This window comes from Petromyzon marinus, chromosome 13 (genome assembly GCF_048934315.1).
Source record: "Petromyzon marinus isolate PM22_M1 ecotype Great Lakes invasive population chromosome 13, UKy_Petmar_22M1.pri1.0, whole genome shotgun sequence".
NCBI classification, from domain to species: domain Eukaryota; kingdom Metazoa; phylum Chordata; class Hyperoartia; order Petromyzontiformes; family Petromyzontidae; genus Petromyzon; species Petromyzon marinus.
The window spans coordinates 189,071-211,514 of NC_133679.1; the positions used below are offsets into that span (position 1 = coordinate 189,071).

Consider the following 22,444-nt stretch of genomic DNA (forward strand, 5'->3'; position numbering starts at 1 on the left):
TATAGAGCCAAGATCACTGCCCACACCGAGGACTCTAGGAGCTACTTGGTTACCTCCCAAATTATTAAGTCGTCCAGGTAGGCATAGATGTGGTGGGCCTGCCGCCTTAGCATGACCACAAGGACCATCAGGACTTCGGTAAAAAAAAAAAAACCCAGAGTAAGGTAAAGTGAAAGACAGAATTGGCAGTGATGATCCATCATGCAGATGCAGAGAAATCGGTGCTGGTTAGCCAGAATGGGGACGTGCAGGAAGGCATCCTTGAGGTCTATGGCCATGAGCCAGCCCAGGGGTTGGACGGCCCTTGCCAAGGAGGCCAATGACTCCATCTTAATTCGTCTGTGTGACTGGCGTCTCTGTGTATGTCCCTCAGTCGGGGGCTATGGGTTTCTCCCACCCAGCTCAGCCGGTCTCCTCCTCTCCCAGCAGCAACAGCAGCAGCAACATGGGATCCTACGCAAGCACAGCCTGACTCGGTGAGCATGCCCTTCACAACTTCTATATGATATGAATTCTGTATTAATACAATTAACCCTGAAAAAAACGTTCATTAATATAACCAATTATATATTTTAAAAAAACTAAAGTTAAATCAGCAGCATAATTGCACAATTTCTAATCAATTTTCAACCCTTTTCATGTATTTCAACTGATCAAAACAATATTGTACAATGTTAACATTTACGATATTTGTTTATTCAAGTGATTGTTTGCATGTCGTTTATGTGCTTGCTATGCATGTGTTGTGCAGTACCACCACGCAGAGACGAGGAATACTATAAGGGCTGTTGCCGTTTATTCAAACACTTCCACACTTGGCATCCTACACTCACACCAGTGTAGGTGCACTCTATCTCGGTCCTTCACCAGAACACTGATAACTATTTGGACTCTACCCCGGCTATCCCTTTGGCTCTCTCACTCGTCTACCCGGAGCGGGGGATCAACCAACACCACACCGCGACGAGGAGAGAGACCCCACTCCAGCCAGTCCTTACCCTGGCCCCCAAAAACGACCACGCCTCCGTCATGGGGTCCCCCTTAAGAACCCTTTGGGCGGGTCCTCCCCCCAGTTTGGCCCCGTTCACTTTCCCGAAAGTGCTTTCCAAAAGCCCCTTACGTAACCTGTGATGTTACGTCATCCTTGGCCCCGCATGACTCTCAACATGCTCGCACCTCCTTCCGCTCGCCTCCTCATTGGTTGCTCACAATACTCATCGTAAATCAACAAGTGATGTTGACATGAGTGTTTATTTCATACAAGTAACTTACTATCATTGTTTTTCTCACTTCAGGTTGGAAATGTCGGCCGATATCCTTCGGCAGAAGGAGCTCGAGAGCCTGCACAGTCACCAGAGGCTGCTCGAGGCTCACTCGCAGCTGCAGCCCCACCCTCACTCATTCCCTCAACCCCTCTCCAACCCATACCCTCACCTGCACACTCACCATGTCATCAGTGGGAACTCAGCAGAGACCGCGCGTCACAGCGCGCTGATGCTGTTGCAGCAGCGGAACTTGCAGCATCAGCTGAGCCATCGGCATCAGCCGCACCTTCTGACGCACCCGCTGAGCGTGAGCCATGCTCGCGGGCTGCTGCTGGCCAGTCGCGCTTCACACCCCTTGGGAAGAAGAGGTGGAACGCGAAAGTCATCTGGCCAAAAAGTCACGGCGTACGTGACCCAAGACGCCGCTGCGCCGATGGCAGTGATGAAGAGAGAGCCTCGCTCGCTGGAGGAGAACAACAGCGACAATGGCAGCCGTGACTCGGATGGAGACGGACGCGAAGGGAAGGAGCAGCGGAGCGATCGGGGCGACGCGCGGCATGGTCGCGACCTCTCGGATGACTCGATGGCGGCAGAGGGTGGCGACGCAGGCGACGTCGGTTCACGGCGTGCTGAGGCCGCGGGCAAGAGCTCCCAGGAGAGTTTGTCAATACCCTCAGCCGCTCCTCTGCTCTCCTCCTTGTCCCCATCGCCGCAGACCTCGGTGTGTCCGCGCCCCTCTTCCCGGCCCAGCTCCCCTCGCCTGCCATCCGTGACTCTGCATCACTCGGCGCCGGACACCATGGAGGCAGCAAGGAACCCCGCAGTGATAGCTGCGGCCACCGCAAGTGGCACGACCCGCTTGCCGGCAGCCTCGCGGTTGCTGCTGCTGCCCTCGATACTCGGGCCGTCAAGCTCACCGGCACACTCTCCAACAGCCCCCCTGAGACACGGCGCCACGTCGGCGCCTCTACCAAACACGGGCCTTCCCCGGCACGTGGGTTACGCGAGGAGTGACCGTTGGCCAACATCCTCACCAGGGTTTCCCTCCGCGCTGTCCCCGTTGAGCCACGCGAGGCCGGCGCGGCCCGGGAGAGGGCCGGGCGAGGAGATGGCGGAAGATGGCGACCCTGGCACCATGAGCGCCGCGGAGGAGGAAGACATGAGGGCGTGGAGCGTGGACAACGTCTGCACCTTTGTTGCTGCGCTGTCTGGGTGTGCGGAGTCTGCGCAGGTGCGCGACGCCTCCCCCAATGGGCAGCATTATCAAAAATATTATTAATGATTTACTCGCTTATCCAGGAGAGCCACATTGGGTCCTGCATTTGGTTTTGATTTTGAAATGTTTACACTCAATCAAGGTTGAGTGTTTATACAAGTGGGAGGAAACCGCCTTGCACGAGGGGGAAAGGCGATTTCCCATGGGAAGGGAGGGGGCGATTAGTCCATTCGCTGTACTACCTTCAGGAAAGCCAGGGTATGGGCAACTCCTCGAGACCCATGGGAAGAGAGTTTTACAGCAATTGTGGAGCGATCCACCAGCCCTCGCCTCTACAACGCTGGATTAAAGGAGGGCACTACATCACCATTCCCCTACACCACTACCATCACCACCATGGTTATCTTCATTGAACCACCGCCACCTCTCACAATCCGGCGATGCGAAGATCCATTCTGCACGTGCACATGAGCCGATCTCATCGCTCCATCTCACTCAACTTGAACTCATCTCCTCGGTGGACGTGCGCTACGAACCTAGCGACCCAAAATATATTCCAACTCATGGCCAACATTGGTGACATATCTAAACCAGTCCTGGGCCTCCACTCGGCAGACCAGGCCTTAAATGCATACCTGGTGAGGGGTGTGTAAACATCGCCACTGGGAAGACAAAGGCAGCCGGGCAAAGGTCTGGTCACACCACCTTCTGGTATGCCGTGTCAGCATTCATAGGCGCAACTCGCCAACAGCACTTGCTCCAACAGTTTGTTAAGTCTTTGTGTGCGTGTGTGGACTGCAGGCGTTCCGCCACCACGCCATTGATGGAGAGACGCTGCCCCTGCTCACAGAGACACATCTCCTGTCCACCCTGGGCCTCCGTCTGGGTCCCGCGCTCAAGATTCTCGCCCAGGCAGGGTCCCGCGTCGCACGTAGTTAGTGAAGTAGGAAAACGTGCGCACTTCATGGAAACCAACATTTCTACCTTGTGAACAGACGTGTCCGCTAAGTGTGCGAGAGGTGTTTGATGATGCATGCATGTGTTTGCTCCGGGAACTGCAGGTGGCCAGAAAGATCGACAGAATGGTTTGCGTGACCGATATCACCACTGCAGCGTCTGTGCGGTCCACAATCGCCACCGATGCAAGTGCTGCTCCTGTTGATGCCTTTGTGAGTGCATATCAATCTCCTCTACCAACTGAACCTTTGGACCAACACTCTCTACAACATTACCCTGAAGACTACAACACAATAATTGAGAATTATCCCGAAACATCTACGAGAGCCAACTGTCCCATGAAGCCGTACGACTCCAAAACGAGCAAGACCTCCACGAGTAGCTTAAGAGATGCAGCCAGCACCACCACCAACTCCAGTGCCGCATCCTCACCTGAACAACCACCAACCATGCAGCGTGAATCTGACTTGGAGCTCACGACTATTGCCAAAGCACTGAAGGGCTCTGCTCCGAGCATCATGGGCGACAGAGAGGTGGCAGCGCAGTGGTGACGCTTGTGACTCGGCAAGAGGGGACCTGGGTTCGATTGCCGACTCGGGCGCCTTTCTGAGTGGACTTTGTACTGTATGTTATCCCCCTGTTGTGCATGAGTTTGTCCCGGGTGCTCTGGTTTCCTCCAATTCCTCCCATATCATGTTTCAAGCGTGAGCCCCTGTAAGTTGCAGTGAATGTAAATTCTGCAGTGAACGTTGGCTGTGCGCTGAGGCAGGTCAGCAAATTCCACGTATTTAAAAGAAATGGGTTTATTGGACCATGTAACAAAACAGATCTAAAAAAATGCACGCATGAGAACAGTCGAACATTACTGCATTGGCGAAGTCCCAAACAAGATGCATTGGTAAAAAAACTTAATTCAAAACATCTCTTTGTAAAAGTTGCCCAGGGCAGCCAAATACTACAATAGAACTCGCACGAATCCATGAAGTCTCCCTCACCTAGCAGTGCTTGCATTTGCTCTCACCTCTGTGCAAGCCTCATCCCTGTATACGTACACATAGTCGAATGTTCTTGTATCGCTGCAATGAAACGCTTTAGCTATCGTGGTCGTGAACTACGTAGGCATAGTTAGAACATTTGACAGCGGTGGTTCCCAAGTTGTGGTCTGCACGGCACTGGTGCAGGCTCCAGCCAGACCGTGTGAGGAGTGCTCCGTGGAGGTGCTGCAGATACGGTCATTTTCACAAAACGCCGGATAGTTTTACTGCGCCTTGTTCTGTGCAAATACGTTGAGGGCTAACGGCGATCCGCAGTACAAAAAGGCTGGGGACCGGTTTTACAGCATGTACCTTAATCTCGGCAAATGTATGCTTATGATGAGGCAGCAATATTGAAGTTTTTGAAGATGATAACATTAGATTAATCACATGGCATGAACATTCATAAAATCTGGGAGGAAGATTTGTCACGAAGCATCCTGATGGTGATGGTTTTTACTCATGTACCGATGAACTTTGAAACATCTAACTTGTACCACCAGTTACATGGAGAATGTGAAGCAGATAAGCATCACTCTCCTCCATCAGTGGAACAGTTCTACATATACAATGTTATAACCGCACGTCGAATGCCACGTGATCGTAACAGACCCCTGCTGCACGGCTGGCCCTGGCAGGGCCGCCTGCGAATTACAGTTTCTAAAATTGTTCCTTTAAGCAGAAGTCTTAATGCATTAACATTACCAGAAATGTATGGTAACTTCATTTTAAACAATACTATATATACACAGATATATATTTCATGACGGAAGGACATGTATTTACAAGAAACCTCTTTGTTCTGAACGTCACAAACCGGGAAAAACGAAACTGGGTCATTACGAGCCAACACACTTCAGGTGACAGTGAACCGAGGACCCATCATGAACATAATGCCAGTGACCTCTGCCAACCAGAAACACTCTACCTGGGAGAGCATAGACTCCCCAATAGCGCTTCACTCGCCCATGCCACACATAGCGTGCCACTCCGGACCACTGACCGCGACCCTCTACCATGGACTCTGTGACTCCCGGCCAGGACTCCCTCCTGTAATACCGTTCCATGACTCCAGACCGTGACTTCGGACCGCAACTCTGTACCACAACTCCCTATCCCTACCACGGGCATCATCGATCTCCCTTGTGCCCCCAGCCCCAACTCCCTGATCTGTCCGCGCCGTGGATGTGCAAGTAAAGGATCGCACAGTGACACCACTCAGCCGCTTGCCAGCACACTGCTGTATGCGGAAGCAAAAATAAAACGTGGAATGTACAAGTACCGTCTACACACTTAATCAGTAACCACCCTCTAAAGGAGACGGCTTTTAACGTCCAACAACAACCGTTTCCGATTGTTGGCTAAATAGCAATTCATAATATTTCACAGTAATTTTGCATGCAAATTTTACAATAAAACATTTAACGGCGTTATTTTGAATGAAAGGCAAAAAGTAAAACTGCACGAGTAAGAGCAGAAACACGCGTGCAAGAGGAGTCGTTGGAGCGGTGACGGCAGCGAGTGTCGCCGGGCCTAAACACACGCCATGCTCACGGCCTTCGTGTAGGCCAGAGGCGAGTGCGTGGTCGGCTTTGTACCTGCTTTATTCCGTTACTACAGCCACCGTTGCTGATCTATACACTCTGGAGTGTAAAACAGATAAACGTGATATTATAAACTTTACAATGTACAAGTTTTTTTTTTCAATTTTCCTGTTTCTCTAGTGACGCCAGGCCTCACAGGTCACTATTGACCGGCCGTTACTGGCTTGTACGCATACGCATCGCCGCTCAGTGCACAAAGCGTTATACTTTTACGTCCTTTAGTAGTCCCACCTCTAGTCATACCGCAACACTCACTGTGAGCAGGCGTCCGTCTACGCAACGGCATCCGCACGACGGTGAAATCCTACTAAACGCGCAAGAGTCGGTTGCAGTGCCTAGTGAACGGGACGCGGCACCATCACGGCCGCGAGAGAGTCGAGACAAACAGCGGCCTCCACGGCACCGCTCGAGGAGACGGGGCAAGGCCGGCAGGCTGTGGTGAGAGACGAGACCACGAGACCTTGAGCTCCGCGCTCGGGCACGTATCGTCACCAGTTCCACCCACAATTTGAATCAAAGTCAGAAAGCTTCCTTCTCAAAATAAAATTAACCAGAATCTCTTATGAAAAGCATTAATAATTCCATGAAGTTAACATTTGTGACAAGTCCCTACCACAGTGTCTTACCTCATCACACCAACTCCTTCATCTCCTACCCTGAACGCTGCCCCCAGCCCGACAGTCCCATCCATATGTCCAACCCGTTCGGAATTAATTTTGTATATTTTATATTCCAATTGTGTTATGGTTAGTGGCAAATTATGAGATGAATCAGCTTCCCAAAGTGGCTCCCGGTGAGTAGAGCACCACTGTTCCAGGGAACAGCTCCCAGGTTGTGACATCACAGCTACTGGAGTTGCTTCGAGCGAAGTTTCTCATCCCACATTGGACAGGTTCCCTTGTTCTTTATCAGGAGACTAATCTCTAGCAACACAATAGCCGAGGTATACCTAGCTCTGCGATCTTACATTTACTTGCAAATTCCATCTCTAGCCCCACCCACTTATCCTTGGGTTGTACCCATCTCAAACCTATATAACCTTTGGCTGCAGTAGCTCTCTTGCTACATTTCTTTCTGCCTCAGCAGTCCGCCTGCTGTATGTTTTCACCTGAAGACGATTGCTTGTGTTGGGATCGAAACGTCGTGATTTTTTCTTCTATCTATGTGACTTTACCGAAAGACCCAAAGAGTAAGAGACACACGTTCAACTCATTAACACAATCCTTGCCACGCAATTGATACATCTACAAGACCTATGGCGCTTTCTGGATGTGATGGCGCAGTTATTTCAATATTAAGGCGTGGGTATATGCTTCTCGTGGCCCAATGCCAGTGCGAGTGGCTCGCATTCGGAAGGTTGCAAGTTCAAATCAAGGTTGGGGGTTGATTCGGCCCATCACCCCTTCATTTTCGATAAAATGAGTACCACTTTATGCGAAAATCAACAGTAATTGTCCTACGGATGGACTCACCCCTACCAAAACAATATGGAATTTAAACCACTGGCTCAGGGCTGTAAACAGGAGATGAGCACCAATGCCTCAATGCTCATGAGCAGGAAATCATTTGAACTTTGCTTTTCACGTCCTGTTAAATACGAGTATTTAAACCGCTGAACCTATAATGAAAACGGATGACGTAGTTTTTTTGTAAGACGTGGGACTCCCCGCGTCGGATGCCAGACCGGGGATCCGACAGCGGCGACCGGAGGCGTCCGAGCGGGCGAGCCGCCCCCGTTGCCTCAGAAGAGGCTCTCCCTCTGCTGGGAGTGGTGGTGGTGCTGACGATCGGCGCGAGGCTCGCCGTCTCCGTGCTCGTGCAGAGTGCCGGGCAGGAGGCCTGCCGAGTAGGGGGGGGGATCGGGAGGCGGCGCATCACTCTGCGCCGGCAACCACCGCCTCCCCGCGCGGAAGGCCTCGCCGCGGCGATCCCGCCGCGGGCTGAGGCTGCGCGGCGCGCGGGGGATACCCGGCGGCGCGTCGTGGACTCTCGCCTCCCTCCGGCCTTCCCAGAATGCCCCGGGCTGGTGCCGCGGTCGCGTCTCGCTCACGAGCTGCTCCCAGGGAGGCGCGCCGGCCGTGGTGCCGGCCGTGGCGCCAGCCGTCGGCTGTCCCCAGCACATCTTCCTGCTGCCCTCCTCCTCCTGCCTGGCCTCGCCCTCCTCCCAGAATGCACTCCGTTGCCCGGGCCCGGGGTAGGCCGCTACCAGGAACGGCCTGCTCGGGAGCTTGGGGAGACGGGGGACGCCGCCTGTGGACCACGGCACCCTTGGGGTCGCGTCGGGGGCCGGGAGGTCGGCGCCGAGGTCGTGAGGGAGGAGGTCGTGGTCAGAGCCGAGGTCTCGGGGCCTGTGCTTCTTGCGTCGCTTCTTCTTGTGATGGTGAGTGCCAGCGCGGTGATGCGGCTTGGAATGCACGACCGGCGCCTTAACATCCGAGGGCTCTGCTCACAGACAATGAACGTGCAGACTCGGCTGTTGCACCCATGCTCCGCACACAGGGAATCGCGTGCTGCTGTGGCAACCGCTGATACAGAGCCAAGTATCCGTTCCAGCAACAACGAACAACAAGAAGGTCCAACTATTGCGTGTTGCTACATACCGTGTGTACGGGATGTGTGTTGTGTTCTTGCGTATTATGTGCGAGGTGTGTAGCATGTGTATCTAGTATGCGTGTAATGTGTGTGCAGCAAGTGTGTAATGTGCACATGTAGCATGTATGTGTAACGTGTGTGCATATCATGTATGTGTAACGTGTGTATAATGTGTGTGCTTAGTGTGTATGTGTAGTGTGTGTGTGTATATATAGTGTGTGCTTAGCATGTGCGTCGTGTATGGTACCGGGCGTGGGTGTGCGTGACACGTTGGGTAAAATGGCTCCTCTTCGTGCCACCATCTTGGTAACGTGATTGATCCAGGATGACGAGTCGCTCCCAGAATCATCCAGGTTCAGATCCATCCCAACTGCCACAAAATAAACAGAAATTATGTACACTCTCACAGATTCCACACACAGAGACCTCACATATACACACCTGCCATTCGCCACTAAATTGCAGTAGTCCCACCACAGTGCTTGTGCCAGGCTAGGTGCACTTTGAGGCCACGTGAAGTGATGAAGGCTCGCTGACAGGAAGTCACGTGACAGACCTAGGTGCTATGGGTTGACTGACTGAGATGGCTGGCAGATGCACCATCTGTGCCCCTCACCGTGCCACCTCACTGCATCTTAGCCGCCCGGCGCTCCGCTCGTTGTTGTGAGCGTCGCTCCTCTGTCCTCTGCTGTTTCTGGAGGGCGACTGCCTCCAACTGCCCATAAGCATCCTTCACGAGCCTTCACCACAGGGCCCAGTCTTAACATCACCGGTAGCGGTCATCGGTAAGTCCAATCAGCTCCACATTCTTCTGTACACCTCAGTCCATCTCTTTCTAGCCTGTGCCGTGCCTGTTTTGCCCATTATCCGGCTTAACAAAAGCTTTTGAGGCATGTAGTGGCTGGACATGTGCAGCCTTGTTTGCCAGAGAAGCTCACCGATGGGACTGTGTCCAGATCTTTCCAACATCTGAGCTTCTCACAAAATCCAGCCTGGTTAAACCCAGGATGGATCGTCAGCAGGGCCAGCTTGAATGTTTCAAGCCTGCGTGAACGTTTCTTCAAAAAAGGTCCATGTTTCGCAAGAGTAGAGAGAAGAGAGGGCAATGCTGATGTAAACATCGGCGTTGGGGAGACAAAGGCTGCCGGGCATGGTGCTGGCCACTCACCCCCACGTGTGCCGTGCTGGCCTTCATAGGTGCTCACTTACAGCACTTGCCTCAACATCTGTAAAATGCTACAGGGGGGATATATTTGTGTTTGTGTGCGTACCCACGGCCCCCCCGGGGAGCTCGCTCTGCAGGCTGAGCGAGATGCGTGCGTGCGCGTCGTGCAGGATGTCACCACGCCGCGCAAATGCCTTCGCGATCATGTGACTCCGGTGCAGCCGCTTCAGGCGATCGTCCTTCCGGCCCAAGATCCTGAGCGCGGAGACGGCAGGCGCAGACACGGCCCGGAGTTACACGGCACAACGTGCACAACGCGGCAGCCCCGCGCCGCACCATGCACCGTGCGCGCCATGTTCCGGTTGAACCACGTACCGGAGCCAGGTGTGCCGCCAGGTGTGCAGCGTGGCACGCGTCCACACCCAGCTGCTCATGGTGATGCCGGTGCCAAAAACGCACGCCACGTTCCCCACGGCGAGCAGCAGGCCGGGCCGTGCCCCCAGCTCGCACTTACGTGGCAAGCCCGGGCCGGTGCCTGAACCCGCGCTCGCGTTCACGGAACCCAGGTCCACGTTGGAACGGCACCTGCGTGGGACGACACGGGAGCAGCGTCGCTCTTCAAGACGGCGGTTGCGGTGTCGGTGGCGGCAGCAGCAGCAGGTGTTGAGGAGATACGTACAGGATGTACTCGCTGAGGCTGCGCTGCCACTGCTCACGGTGCAGGAAGTCGTAGATGTGGCAGCCAAACGTGAGCAGCACGAAGCCCCAGGCCAGCACGCCGAACACCCCTACACACGCAAGCACACATGCGCAGCGCCAGTCATGACAACCGCAACAATAACAACCCACCACGTCTTCCATACCAATCAAAACAATAAGCACCACCACAATCACAACAATGAACATAACAACCGTAACTACCACCACAATTATCAGCCACAAATGGATTTAAAACCACAAAGGCGTGTATAGCATGTACAAGAGCTCTCGGCCTTGCCCACTATCACATCTGTTATGGTGGGTATTCTCTTCATTTACACGTTTGAAACAACTACAGCAACAACTAGCATAACAACTCCAACAACAAATCCCACCACAACAACTGAGCGAGGTTATGATGAGAGCTTGGGGAAAAGAGAAAGTGGGATGGAATTCCAGTGCAGCAGTGCGAGGAAATAAGCAACAAAATAAGTAATATGACCTGGAGTTGGTGAGTGGGTGGATGGGTGAGTGGTTGAGTGGTTGTGGGTGAGTGGATGGGTGAATGGATGGGCGAGTGGATGGGTGAGTGGTTGAGTGAGTTATTGTGACCTCCAGTGTGCTGGCCAAACACGGTGTGGTGTATGAGACGAAATGGTTATTGTGTATGGTTGACAGAATCCTCAACATGGGTGTAGAATTGGCTCGGTGAAAAACGATCTCGACAGCTGGGACGGGACAGGAACCGGTGGAAAAACTTCCTTTTGTGCCATTGTCTGAAAAGGAAGATACTGACCCGTAAAGTATGGCAGCAGTGGAGCGCAAACCCAGTCGCAATGACAGTCCACACCGATAGCCGTGCTCTAGCCGCACTACAGCCACACTACAGTCGCGCTGACAGCTGCACTATAGCCACACTGACAGCCACACTCACAGCCGCACCTACAGCCATGCTGACACTGGCACTACAGCTGTGCACCACGGAGGTGAGAACACACATGAGCGGCGCGTCATGCATCCATGTGATAGACTCACATGGCTCCGCGTCGGATACACACTACTTACCGTTACACCCTCCAGATGAATGCTTGCAGGGGAAATTTAAAACAGTTATTTGATATTGAAACTGCATTGCCCGTTAGAATATGCATCACGTGACATCGCGTACAGTCACCCTCGTCAGTGTAGTTCATCAATGTGCATGCATAATAGAGCAGCGTTCAATTTATTTGGAGAATTCTTGTATTTCTGGATCGTGTGTTCCAGCCTCTTTAATGCATTTCACAATTACCACCACCATCATTCACCCAACTTTCTGTCTTATTCTCGATACCTCCACCTGCTCAGTGGTGACTTACATGAGCCTGCTCCACACAGAACAATCCTACCACCACTGAGGTATTAGTGTTCATGGCGTGACCCATGAGATGACCTCACTGCACCCGGACCGACCGTAACATGAGCTGGTGAAGACTCAAGGACACGGAGACTCGAGGACACGGAGACTCGGGGACTGCAGGACATAGGGACTAGGGAACACAGGGACTCGGAGACTCGTAGCCGGATCGCATATTCATCACCCGATGTGTGCTCGAGCAGGCGCTGCTGTGTGATCGTCTCACCGAGCCGCACGATCGTTTCCTGGATCTTGGTTGATGCTTTCTGGCTGAGCAGCCCAGGGTGGGATCTTCTTATGCGAAACAGTGTAAACATCCCTGCACACGAGCGCAGAGATAACCCTTGTAGCCACGCAAACTGTTGGGGCGAATGTTCTTGGCGAGAACGCAGTAAAGCTGGCATGGCACACGAGGCAGTGAAGTGGCCAGCATACATAACCAGTCACCTGTGCCTCCATTTCCCATGTTTATACACCGCATGAGATATTTACTGACGGCTGTAACCACCCAGGGGAGACTCGGGGACAAGTTCCAATATAATTTGCCACTAATGTTATAAGTGGTCAGGACTTTAACTGGGTGCATAAACAACTGAAACAACCCACGTGCAAAAAAATGTAGACGCGCGAACGCATCCACATGTATACACCTATGAAAAATACAAAGTTCCCCTGTATAGCCCTAACAGACTACTTGGGCAAGTGCTGTTAGCGAGCACCTACAAAGGCCTGTATGCACGTTGAGCTTCTTTCACACCATACGCAGAGAACCGTGCTAATCGGAGGTGCGGGTGAAGGACAGCAAACTAAACACAAAAAGCAGTTCTAAAGAAATTAGTTTCACTTTAGAAATGAGGCCTGCACAGTACTCGACCCCTTTTGTCTTCCCAGTGGTGATATTTTACACCCCGCACACTGGCAACACCCATCTCCCGGGTAACCACGCGGCATTTCAGACTCGTGCAGCTAAGCGACTTGTCCCAGCGGTAGCACATTCGTCGCTTGTTGAAGAGGTTCATGGTTCAAATTCAGAAGGCTGCCGTGGTTAATACCACGGTGTATATCAACCATGAAATACTCTGTGCATTCCACTTCACAGTGGACATGAAAGATTCCGTGATGTAATTCAAAGAAGAGTAGGCCATTGTGAACCAGCGTCATGGTCATATTTTCTAAATTTGAAAAATTACAACACAAAGCAATCATCGTTCCCTACGAGGAGGCGAATGTCTGCGTGCAGGGCAGTGTGGAGTCACCTTGTACCGCACGGGGACAGCTGTCACTCGGGGTGCCCTCCTTCGAGTGTTTGAGATGAACTGCGATGTAAGGCGCTTCGAGTTGCCGCGGCATGTAAGCAAGCGCCGTATTAATGCAAAGATCATTAACAGTCGCCCCTCTACTACGAAAAACATAGCTGGACCCTTGAGAATCGGTGAGGGTTTCCTGGCTAAATGAGCGCATTGATCAAAGTTGTCTGCACAGCGAGAGCCGGAGCTACGTCAACTCACCACACGCGAGGTAGTAGCCGCCGGCGACGGTGGCCACACCGACCGGCGCCAGCACAAAGCCGGCGCGGAAGTGGGGGTCGCGATATCCCACGAAGCACACGCCAGACATGGAGTCTCCATCCACCTGCACATGGCAACACGTAGGAACACACGCACAAAACGCACTCGTGATGCGCTCACTCAACTCACACCACACACACATTCACACCTCGACTCACTGCACTCACAGGTGCTCGTGCTACACTCCCTTCTGAACCCCCCACCCCCCCCATAGCCTTAACACAGACTGCTCGAGCAAGTGCTGTTTCGCAAGCACCTAAGAGTTACCATGTTTCTTGAAATGGTCAAGATTGTTATGAAAGCTTGCAAAAGAGACGATGCGAGGGAATCCCAAATTTAAACAAAAATAGAAGTGAGGTGACCCTTCAGTGCGGTGAGTGAGTGGGGATAGTAGATGAGTGAGTTGTTGTGACCTGCAGTGTGGTGGTTGAACACAGTACGGATGAGACGCAACAGTCAATCGGGCTGAGTCCTCGACAATGGTGTTGGAGTCAATGCGTGAAATTTACCACGACAGTAACCACAGTAGTAGCGACAGAAGAGTGAAAAGGAGTCGAATGACCGCCGGTGAGCAAGCGAGCGACTGAATCAGTGGAGCAGTTTCTACTAAACTATTAACTGAACTAATTTTTATTTTACCAGGTAAAGCCCACTGAGATATGAGCTCTTTTTCAGAGGCAACCTGGTCACACATGATTGCTGATAGAAATGGCTCTATCATCACATGTGGAAATTTATAGTAGCAGCTAACAAATCTGAGCGCATGTGTCTAAACATGGAGGGAAAAACTGGAGGACCTACAGAACAATCCATGCGACCAGCGGGAGAGAGATGATACAAACTCCACTCACTCGCACAGGCTCACAAACTGTTAGGGAAAGTGCTGTTAGCTCCTATGAAGGCTGGCATGGCACATGAGGGGGGTGGGTGGCCAGCACCATGCCCAGCCGCCTTTCTCTCCCTCGTGATGATGTTTACACACCGCACCAGGTACTCATTTGAGGCCGAGTCGACCTAGGGGAGGCCCAGGACCGGTTCAGATAATCGTCACTGGTGTTGGCCATGATCAGGAATAGAACTCGGGTACCCGGGTTCGTAGCGCAGCTTGCTGACCGCGACACTACCGCTCCCCAGGCTAACACTCGCTCTCACACACACTCGCTATCACATACTCTCTGCAAAACAGCGGATTGTTTCAGTTCTCAAGTTGATTTTGCGTAATCAGACAAGAACCACAGAGACCAGGATGAGCCTTATTTGCAAGAGCGACCCGGGGCGCCAGAGCGACAAGATCGAGAATCGGGGTGGCACCTGCTGCAGTGCCAGTATGGCGACCGTCAACACGAAGGGCAGTGACCAGCACGCCAGGTGGAAGTAGGATGTCTTGCGAGCCAAGGGCCGCTGCGGCGTGCCCAGGGCCCGGAATGACGCGTTCCACGCATACGCCAGACACACGAACCAGCACACGGCCGCCATGAGCGGATAGTAGATGAGCACGAAGATGATGACGCAGGACAGCGTCTCGCTTGACCTGCGCACACACGCACAGGTTACAGTGAAATCCTGCCCAATTGAGTACTGAGGCAGTGCTCATCTCTTGGTAGAAATTACACATTCATATGGTAGGGCCAGGTCTATCCATTAGGGAAACCACTCTTGATGCGGAGAGATGGATGATGGACTGCTCCCCACTACCAATTAGCCACCCAGCTGGTTATAATATGAGAGCGTCTGTGTCGATATGATACAATGAGTCTACATGCATGCATGGAGCCTTGCGTTATAGAATGAACGAGTGTGCGCAAGTGACGATGGCCGCGTGTGTGCGTGCGTGGCGAGCAAGTGAGAGGGGCGGGCCATACGTGGGCTCTCCCACGCGAGGCGTGCCGTCGTGCCGGCACGTGATGTCCTGCCGAGCGTCGCTGAGGAACTGAGCGAGCCACCCGGCGCTCGCCACCAGGAAGCAGGCGTTGATATAGCAAATCACGACGGCCGGGTAACGCCGTGAGCGCTGCCAGTCGCCAACAAACGTCGCCTGCGCAAACAGCGGTCACCACCACCACCACCTCCTTCTCCTCGGTATGCCACAACCGCGGGCAACCACGCACCGCTCGCTCTCCACTCGCATCCAACATCTCACTCCTCCCTTTAACGCCGAGTCGATGGGGCAACACAACGCAGCCCTCGAGTGTAAGACGTGGGACATTCTCACGTGAATCTCCAGTCAATTCTTAATCAACACTGAGACGTCGTCGTGGCCACAGCCGTTGAAGCCACCGCCGCACTTCGACCCCGACGCCTTCTCACCTCCGCCATATCCAGCAACTGCTGCACAGTTGATGCTGACAGTGATCTCCAAGGTCTGTACTAACAATCTCTTAGGTCTTGTTTCTGATTGGTCGCCGGACTCGTGAAGACCACAATCTTAATAAAGTCAAAGTCTCCCTGCTGACATGGGTGTGGAGCAGTGCTCATCTCCATTTGCAAACTCAAACTTGTAAATTTCACATTGCTATGAAAACTGCCATTGATTTCACCTTAAATTATATTTGGAATGTATATATTTTAAAGTCTTTTCCCAAATTATGCCGAGGCATATTTTTGGCGCAATATCACTGTTTCGAGAATCAATTCAGAAATCTCACTCAGCAGGATGCTGCCCCAAGTGCCATAGAGGGGCCCACAAAAAATGTCCACAGGACTCCACCACAAAAATCCTTCACGCTTTGTTGTTTTTTAAAATCTATTTAACATGAACAACTTCCATGAGAACAACAGCTGTGCGTTTACGTACTGTCTGCTGTGTGCTGCGCCCTTCGCACTGCATACTGCGCACTGTGCGCTGCGTGCTGTGTGCGGTGCATGCTGTGCGTTGTGTGCTCCGTGCTGTGTGCTGTGCATTGTGTGCTGTGCGCTGCACACTGCATCCGCCCGCACCAGGGTAAAGATCTCTGAGAGGAGGGCGAGGGCGCCCATGGCCGCGGTGGCCGTGCGCATGGCGGCATGCTCCTCGGCCGTGTACAGGGGGCTGCTGCAGGGAAGACCACAGCCCTCCACGTCGCGCACCCAGCTGGCAGGGTTGTCAGTGCGCACGAGCGGAGCGGCGCAGCTCGACGTCGTGTTGAAGTGCACGCCCTGCACCGTGTTCTGCACACGCCAGACACGCCCAGCGATACCGCCACCACGCGCTCATGTTCAACTCTGGTTTGCTTAACCAGGTGGGGACTCAACGAGACAGGGAGAGTCAACACAGGGAAACAACGCTCGGCCACAACACACGGACACAACACCCAGTCACTAGCAAGGGCACAACACAGAGAAACAACACACAGTCAGCCAGGCTTGCAAGTAAGTCTCATTACAGGGCACATGGTAAAGTGCTCCCCCTACTGTGCAGAGATTACATGGTGAGCTCAAGAGACTCCTTAAGAAGAGTGACCTGCGTCACCAAAATGACAAAAGCAATAACATTCAAACAAAGCAGAGGAATAAAGCAATCAGAGGGTAACAACTAGAGCAAAACAATCACATTACAGAAGGAATCTAAAATAGTTCACACAAACATTAAGTAATACATATTCAACAAATTACATTTGGACACTATCCACAGTGACATTAAGTTACAGAAACATCAAAATGTAAACAGATAAGGATATGTCAATACAATCGCAAGTTACCGCACAAAATTTACAGCTCAGCATCAAATGGTCATTTAGATGGCAGAGTAACCATTACACGAGCCAATAGCCACGTTGTGCGCTCTCCTGCCAGTGTCACAGGGGCAGCAGCAGCAGCCATTCACTTAGCTGAAGCTGTTGCTTGGCATTCACACTCTGACGTAGATCTTTAAGTTGCCATCCACTAGCGCGCAGGCAGGCGAAAGAAGATACTTCCGAAGCGCAGAGAGCACAGAAGCACCAGTAGACAAGAAGTAATGGGGACAGCGAGGACGAGAACAAGGGGTGAGAGGGAGGCCAGGGAGTTGGGTCAGGCACTCGTCGCCCGCGACTCACCGGGCATCCGTCGGGGAAGCGCTCGGGCTGGCAGGACAGGAAGTCGGGCCAACCGTGCGGCGTGCGCGCCACCACAGCGCACGGCGCGCGCGTCGCGTGGCAGAGAGCGCGGCTCGGCAGCTCCACGGCGCCGGCGCTACAGCGCGGCATATAGACGGCGCACAGCAGTGGCTGCACCACCTCCCAGCAGCGCGGCACGCTCCGCAGCCCTGTAACACATGGCCACGCCACGTCACCCGCACGGCAACAACCGGCCACGTGTGTGTTGTGCGCGCTTTGCGCACGCGTGTTGTTTGCGTACATTGCACTTATAAGTGCGAGCGGGTTGCGTACATTGCGTACGTGCATGTGCATCGTGCATGTGCGTTCTCTACGTGGTGTACGTTGTGTGGCACACGTGTGTGGTGCACGAGTGTGCTTGTTACGTGCACCGGCGTACGTTGTGTGTCATTTATATTCCGTGTGCGTTGTGTACATGGCGCCGCACACACACACCTGCCCAAAGCTGCAGGTTGGCCTGCGCGTCGTGTTGCGAGTGCGAATCGCTGGCGAGGACGAGCGCCGTTTGCGCGTAGGGCAGGGCGGCGCCCAGACACGAGCTGTAGGCGAGGGGCTCGCACGCGGCAGGTCGCACGCACCTCTCTGCCACCCCCGCACCCATGCACACCCTCGTCACGCACAGCAGCAGCACCAGCGGTACCAGCACCACCGTCGCCATGGCACCTGCACGGAGACAAACACAAACATCACCAATTCGTTAATTTTGTGAGGGGCACGGGCCTACCTACGCACGCTCAGTGTTGGTGCTTAAACCACCGTCAGCTGTGCACGGTTTCTACACCAGATGCCACTGGAGCGGAGGACCGAGAAGGGATAGTCCTCTCTTCACCGCAGACGTAGCTCGTTCCCTGGCCCTGTTGCAGGTCGAGATGGCCATGCGTGTGGGGGTTTGCTCTGCAGCAGCTGACGCCTGTATGGGCCGGCTCAGGCATCGTCTGCAGACCCACCGTGGCTCTTCTGTCCCTCGTCTCTGCTACTCGCAGCCTCATCGTCAGCAACAACGCTCAACGATATTGTCAGACCGAGTGTTTTTTTTGGTGGAATGTGATCAGGCGACGAAGAGACTGATGACGCAGTGGTATTGTGTATACGTATTAATTATGACTTAATTAGTCTTGCGAGTCAAGCCCGTGTTAAACACAACTTCTTGCGCATTGAGGGAGGCCAATCTGTGAGCAATAATTAAGTTTTCTGTAGATCAGCTCGTGGGGTTGGTATCTGCAAATTCACCGCGAATAGGGAAACCACGACTAGGGAAACCGAGAAAAATGTGCACATGAAACATAACATATAGGAGGCTCTTCCTACGATTAGCACGGTTGGCAACGAAAGAAGTTCAACATACATACATTCTCTTAATAATTCATAATTAAGCAGGGCATGCTGAATGCGATCCGGCTGTATGGCTGGCGTGCACAAGAGACGCGCGTCTTGGTGACGACGAGCCAAAGGAATCCCAGTCCCCCGAGTGTGAGCACCGTGGAAGCTGCACACAGCAACCTGCCCAGGTCAGCCAGACGCGTCTGCTCTTCATAGCAACTTAAAACCTAAATAAGAAGTTGAAGCACTGTACAACTCTGCTGTGTAGTTACATAATGGCTGTCTGTATGCATCGCAATAATTTTGGTCGTCTGTGAATCCACGGCTGGATGAAAATCTCTCCAGCCACCGTGATGCAGTGACGCACCCAGCACATCAATTGTGAAACGCAACCTCTGTAGTTTCCTGTTTACACAGCTCTCAGACCAATACACAACTATAACCTATTATTAATGTATGCAACATCGAGAAACACAACTACAGGTGCGTGTTACACAGACGCATTATGTACCAAAACGGAGAGATCCTTCAAACCGTGAAGACAAGTGGGGTGCGTGCCCTTAGCATGTGCGAGATAACATGTTGACGCAAGTCACTTTGAGTTGTCGAGCCATTTGTGCCGGGCGGCGATGGCTACGCACGTGGCCTGTGATAAGCACCGTGGAGGTGAGGGTAGGTGGATCACCGCACAAATGTTGTAAACTCCCTTCCCGTGGGTGTACGGGGAGGGAGTGTTGCCTCCTCAGACGTGGGTTCTCTCTGGGTGCTCCGGTTTCTTCCAACATATAATAACCACTCACCACATCTTAGAATAAAAAAACAATGCAGAATCCTCCTGAAGAATGGTCACACGACTCTCCTAGATAAATTATTATATAAGCGCAATGTAAATGCACAGATCATGCTGCTGGCCACAGAAAACACACATCATCATCCTCGCCGCATTGTGGCTGTTTACAACGAACACCAAGTTTAGGCCGAGATGACCACAGAGGGGTCCATGGCACGTTGAGATGCCCGTGGCTGTAGCACGAGTGCTGTACGTCAAGAAGAGACGAAGACCCGCAATTACGTGACGGTAACGTCACCACGGCGCCTGTGCCAGGCCAGGTGCACCTTGAGGCCAGGTGCACCTTGAGGCCACATGAAGTGTCGAAGGCTCTGTTACGGGACCCAGGTGCCATAGGTTGGCTGACTGAGATGACTGGCGGATGCACCAGCTGTATCCCCTACTGTACCAACTTGCTTTATTTTATCCGCCCGGCGCTCCGCTCGTTGTTGTGAGCGTCGCTCCTCCGCCCTCCGTTGTTGTTGGAGGGCGACTGCCTCCAACTGCCCAGTAGCATCCTTCACGAGCCTCCTCCACAGAGGCCGATCTTGACACCGCTGGTTCCAGTCATCGGCAAGTCCACTCAGCTCCACGTCCTCCTGTACCACATCACTCCGTCTCACGGCCGTTTAGCCCCCTATATCCAACCGAACAAAAGCTTATTTGGTTCTTTCGGTAAAGTCACGTAGAATGAGAATAAAATAATAAAATAACACAATAAAATTCTCACGACGTTTCGGCCACAACGCAAGCGGCCGTCTTCAGGTGAAAGGTACAGAACTGTCGGGACGACAGACGGCTGCTTGCGTTGTGGCCGAAACGTCGTGAGAATTTTATTGTTATTTTATTATTTTATTCACATTCTACGTGACTTTACCGAAAGAACCAAAGAAGATGAATCCTTGTAGTCACGAAAGCTTCAAATCGAAATCGAACAAAAGCCGTTTCGGCATGCGGTGGCTGGGCATGCGGGCTACATGACCCAGCCAACGCAGCCTTGCCTGCCGGAGGAGCTCACCGATGGGACCTTGTCCAGATCTTTCAAAGATTTGTGAGCTCCTCACACAATCCAGCCTGGTTAAACCCAGGATGTATCGTAGGTAGGCCAGCCTAAATGTTTCTAACCGGCACAGATGTTCCATTAGAGGGGTCCAAGAAGAGAACACCGCAGCACAGAGACACAAAGACCCCCCCGTATGGCCTTTAACACAGTTGGGGCAAGTTCTGTTAGCGAGCACCTATTAAGGCCGGAACTAAATAGCACACGAGGGGGTGGATGGCACCACGCTCGGCCGCCTTTGTCTCCCTAATGGCCATGTTTACACATCGCCAAGAGGTACTCATTTAAGGCTGAGTCGATCGAGGGGAAGGCCCAGGACCGGTTCAATGTTGATTGTGAGCGGGAATTGCAGTCCGATCCCCACACGGGCACAAAGAAAGGTGCCTCACGCAACAACACGCACGCAGAATGACACACACGGAGGGACCCACACACACGAAGGGACCCACATACACGCGCACATACAGGACACAAAGACCCACAAACTTACACGCGTACATACATAACGATGCACACACACAGGTGCACATACACACGTACACAATGAGACACAAACACGAGACCATGAGACACAAACACGAGACACAGAGGAGGGGAGAGGGTGGCCTCTGTCCGTACCGACGCGAGTGCTCGTCTCCCCGTGTCTCCCCGTCTCCCCGTGTCTCCCCGTCTCTCCCCGTGTCTCCCGTGCCAAACTTCTCTCCCGTCCCGTCTCTGCAGTCGTGCTGCTTCTGCCCGCGTCCCTCTCACTGCGCCTCCATCTCTGCACCAAACTCTTTGTGGGCGCGAGGAAGCGGAACAGGAAATCGTGGAGTGGAGTCTGTGTTAACTGGACCGGAATGACATTCCATCTGTAAAGTCCGGAATAGAGATGCCCACCAGTGCCGTAACAAGTCTCTCTTCAGTTTGCTACTAACAGTAAGTTAGTTATGGGCGGACATTTACTTACGTTGTTTTATGTAATTGGACCCAGGCCGACATAACCCTGAACCGAGATCCACACCAGGATGCCCGATCCGTGAAATCCACCCCGGGATTCCCGTTTCATGATATCCAGGCCGTGATTTTCGATCGCAATCCGGGAAATCCAGGCCCGGATTTTAGACCCCAATTCGTGAGCTCCACGCCAGGATTTTCGATCCCGATCCGTGAGACCCGCGCTGGGATTCCCGATCCGTAAGAACCAGGCCGGGATCCCATAGAGAAGATTTGAAGGAGTGCTGGATGGAGGTGACAGAGTGGAAACGTTGGGGTATAGATGTCTTTGCCCAACAGCGGAATGTTAACTTTCATCGGTCCTCCCTGTGTGAACCCACCCGACAACGCATTCAACTCAGAGGTCACCAGCCTCTGGACCCGCGCAACACTCTCAACCCTCAAAAACGTTAAACGCATTCTAAATCCTAGCGCCTGTAACAGTTCTACGTACTACTTCCAAGTGCAGCGCAGTGCCCCTGTTGATGAACTTCTCATGATTGCTGCACGCACGCGCCTGAGCGCCGTTTCTATGGATCACAACACCACCACTGTGGACCACTTCCCACACCCAGCCTGGCGCCCCACCACGGAAGCCTCCGAAGACCACCAACTCGGACTGGGAATGGCGTTGGCCGTGTTGTATCGTGTGGCGGTGGGTTTTTTTTAAGTGTTTTAGGTATGGGGTAGA

The 22,444-nt window shown here is 52.9% G+C and overlaps 2 protein-coding genes across 2 annotated transcripts; one reads left to right on the forward strand and one right to left on the reverse strand.

Moving 5' to 3' along the window:
• The first annotated feature begins 54 nt into the window (after nucleotides 1-54).
• LOC116942164 (uncharacterized) lies at nucleotides 55-3,475 on the forward strand. Its single transcript, XM_032953776.2, has 3 exons — nucleotides 55-476; nucleotides 1,296-2,496; nucleotides 3,283-3,475. The coding sequence occupies exons 1-3, from the start codon at nucleotides 202-204 to the stop codon at nucleotides 3,418-3,420; spliced, it is 1,614 nt and encodes a 537-aa protein (XP_032809667.2). The 5' UTR covers nucleotides 55-201; the 3' UTR covers nucleotides 3,421-3,475.
• Nucleotides 3,476-4,225: 750 nt separating this feature from the next.
• On the reverse strand, nucleotides 4,226-21,805 carry SMO (smoothened, frizzled class receptor). Its single transcript, XM_032953775.2, has 13 exons — nucleotides 21,397-21,805; nucleotides 18,005-18,232; nucleotides 17,510-17,718; nucleotides 16,434-16,643; nucleotides 15,359-15,531; nucleotides 14,808-15,027; nucleotides 13,437-13,560; nucleotides 12,155-12,247; nucleotides 10,513-10,621; nucleotides 10,209-10,418; nucleotides 9,940-10,088; nucleotides 8,916-9,038; nucleotides 4,226-8,518 (listed from the first exon to the last, which is right to left on the reverse strand). The coding sequence occupies exons 2-13, from the start codon at nucleotides 18,225-18,227 to the stop codon at nucleotides 7,818-7,820; spliced, it is 2,544 nt and encodes an 847-aa protein (XP_032809666.2). The 5' UTR covers nucleotides 18,228-18,232; nucleotides 21,397-21,805; the 3' UTR covers nucleotides 4,226-7,817.
• Nucleotides 21,806-22,444: the final 639 nt, after the last annotated feature.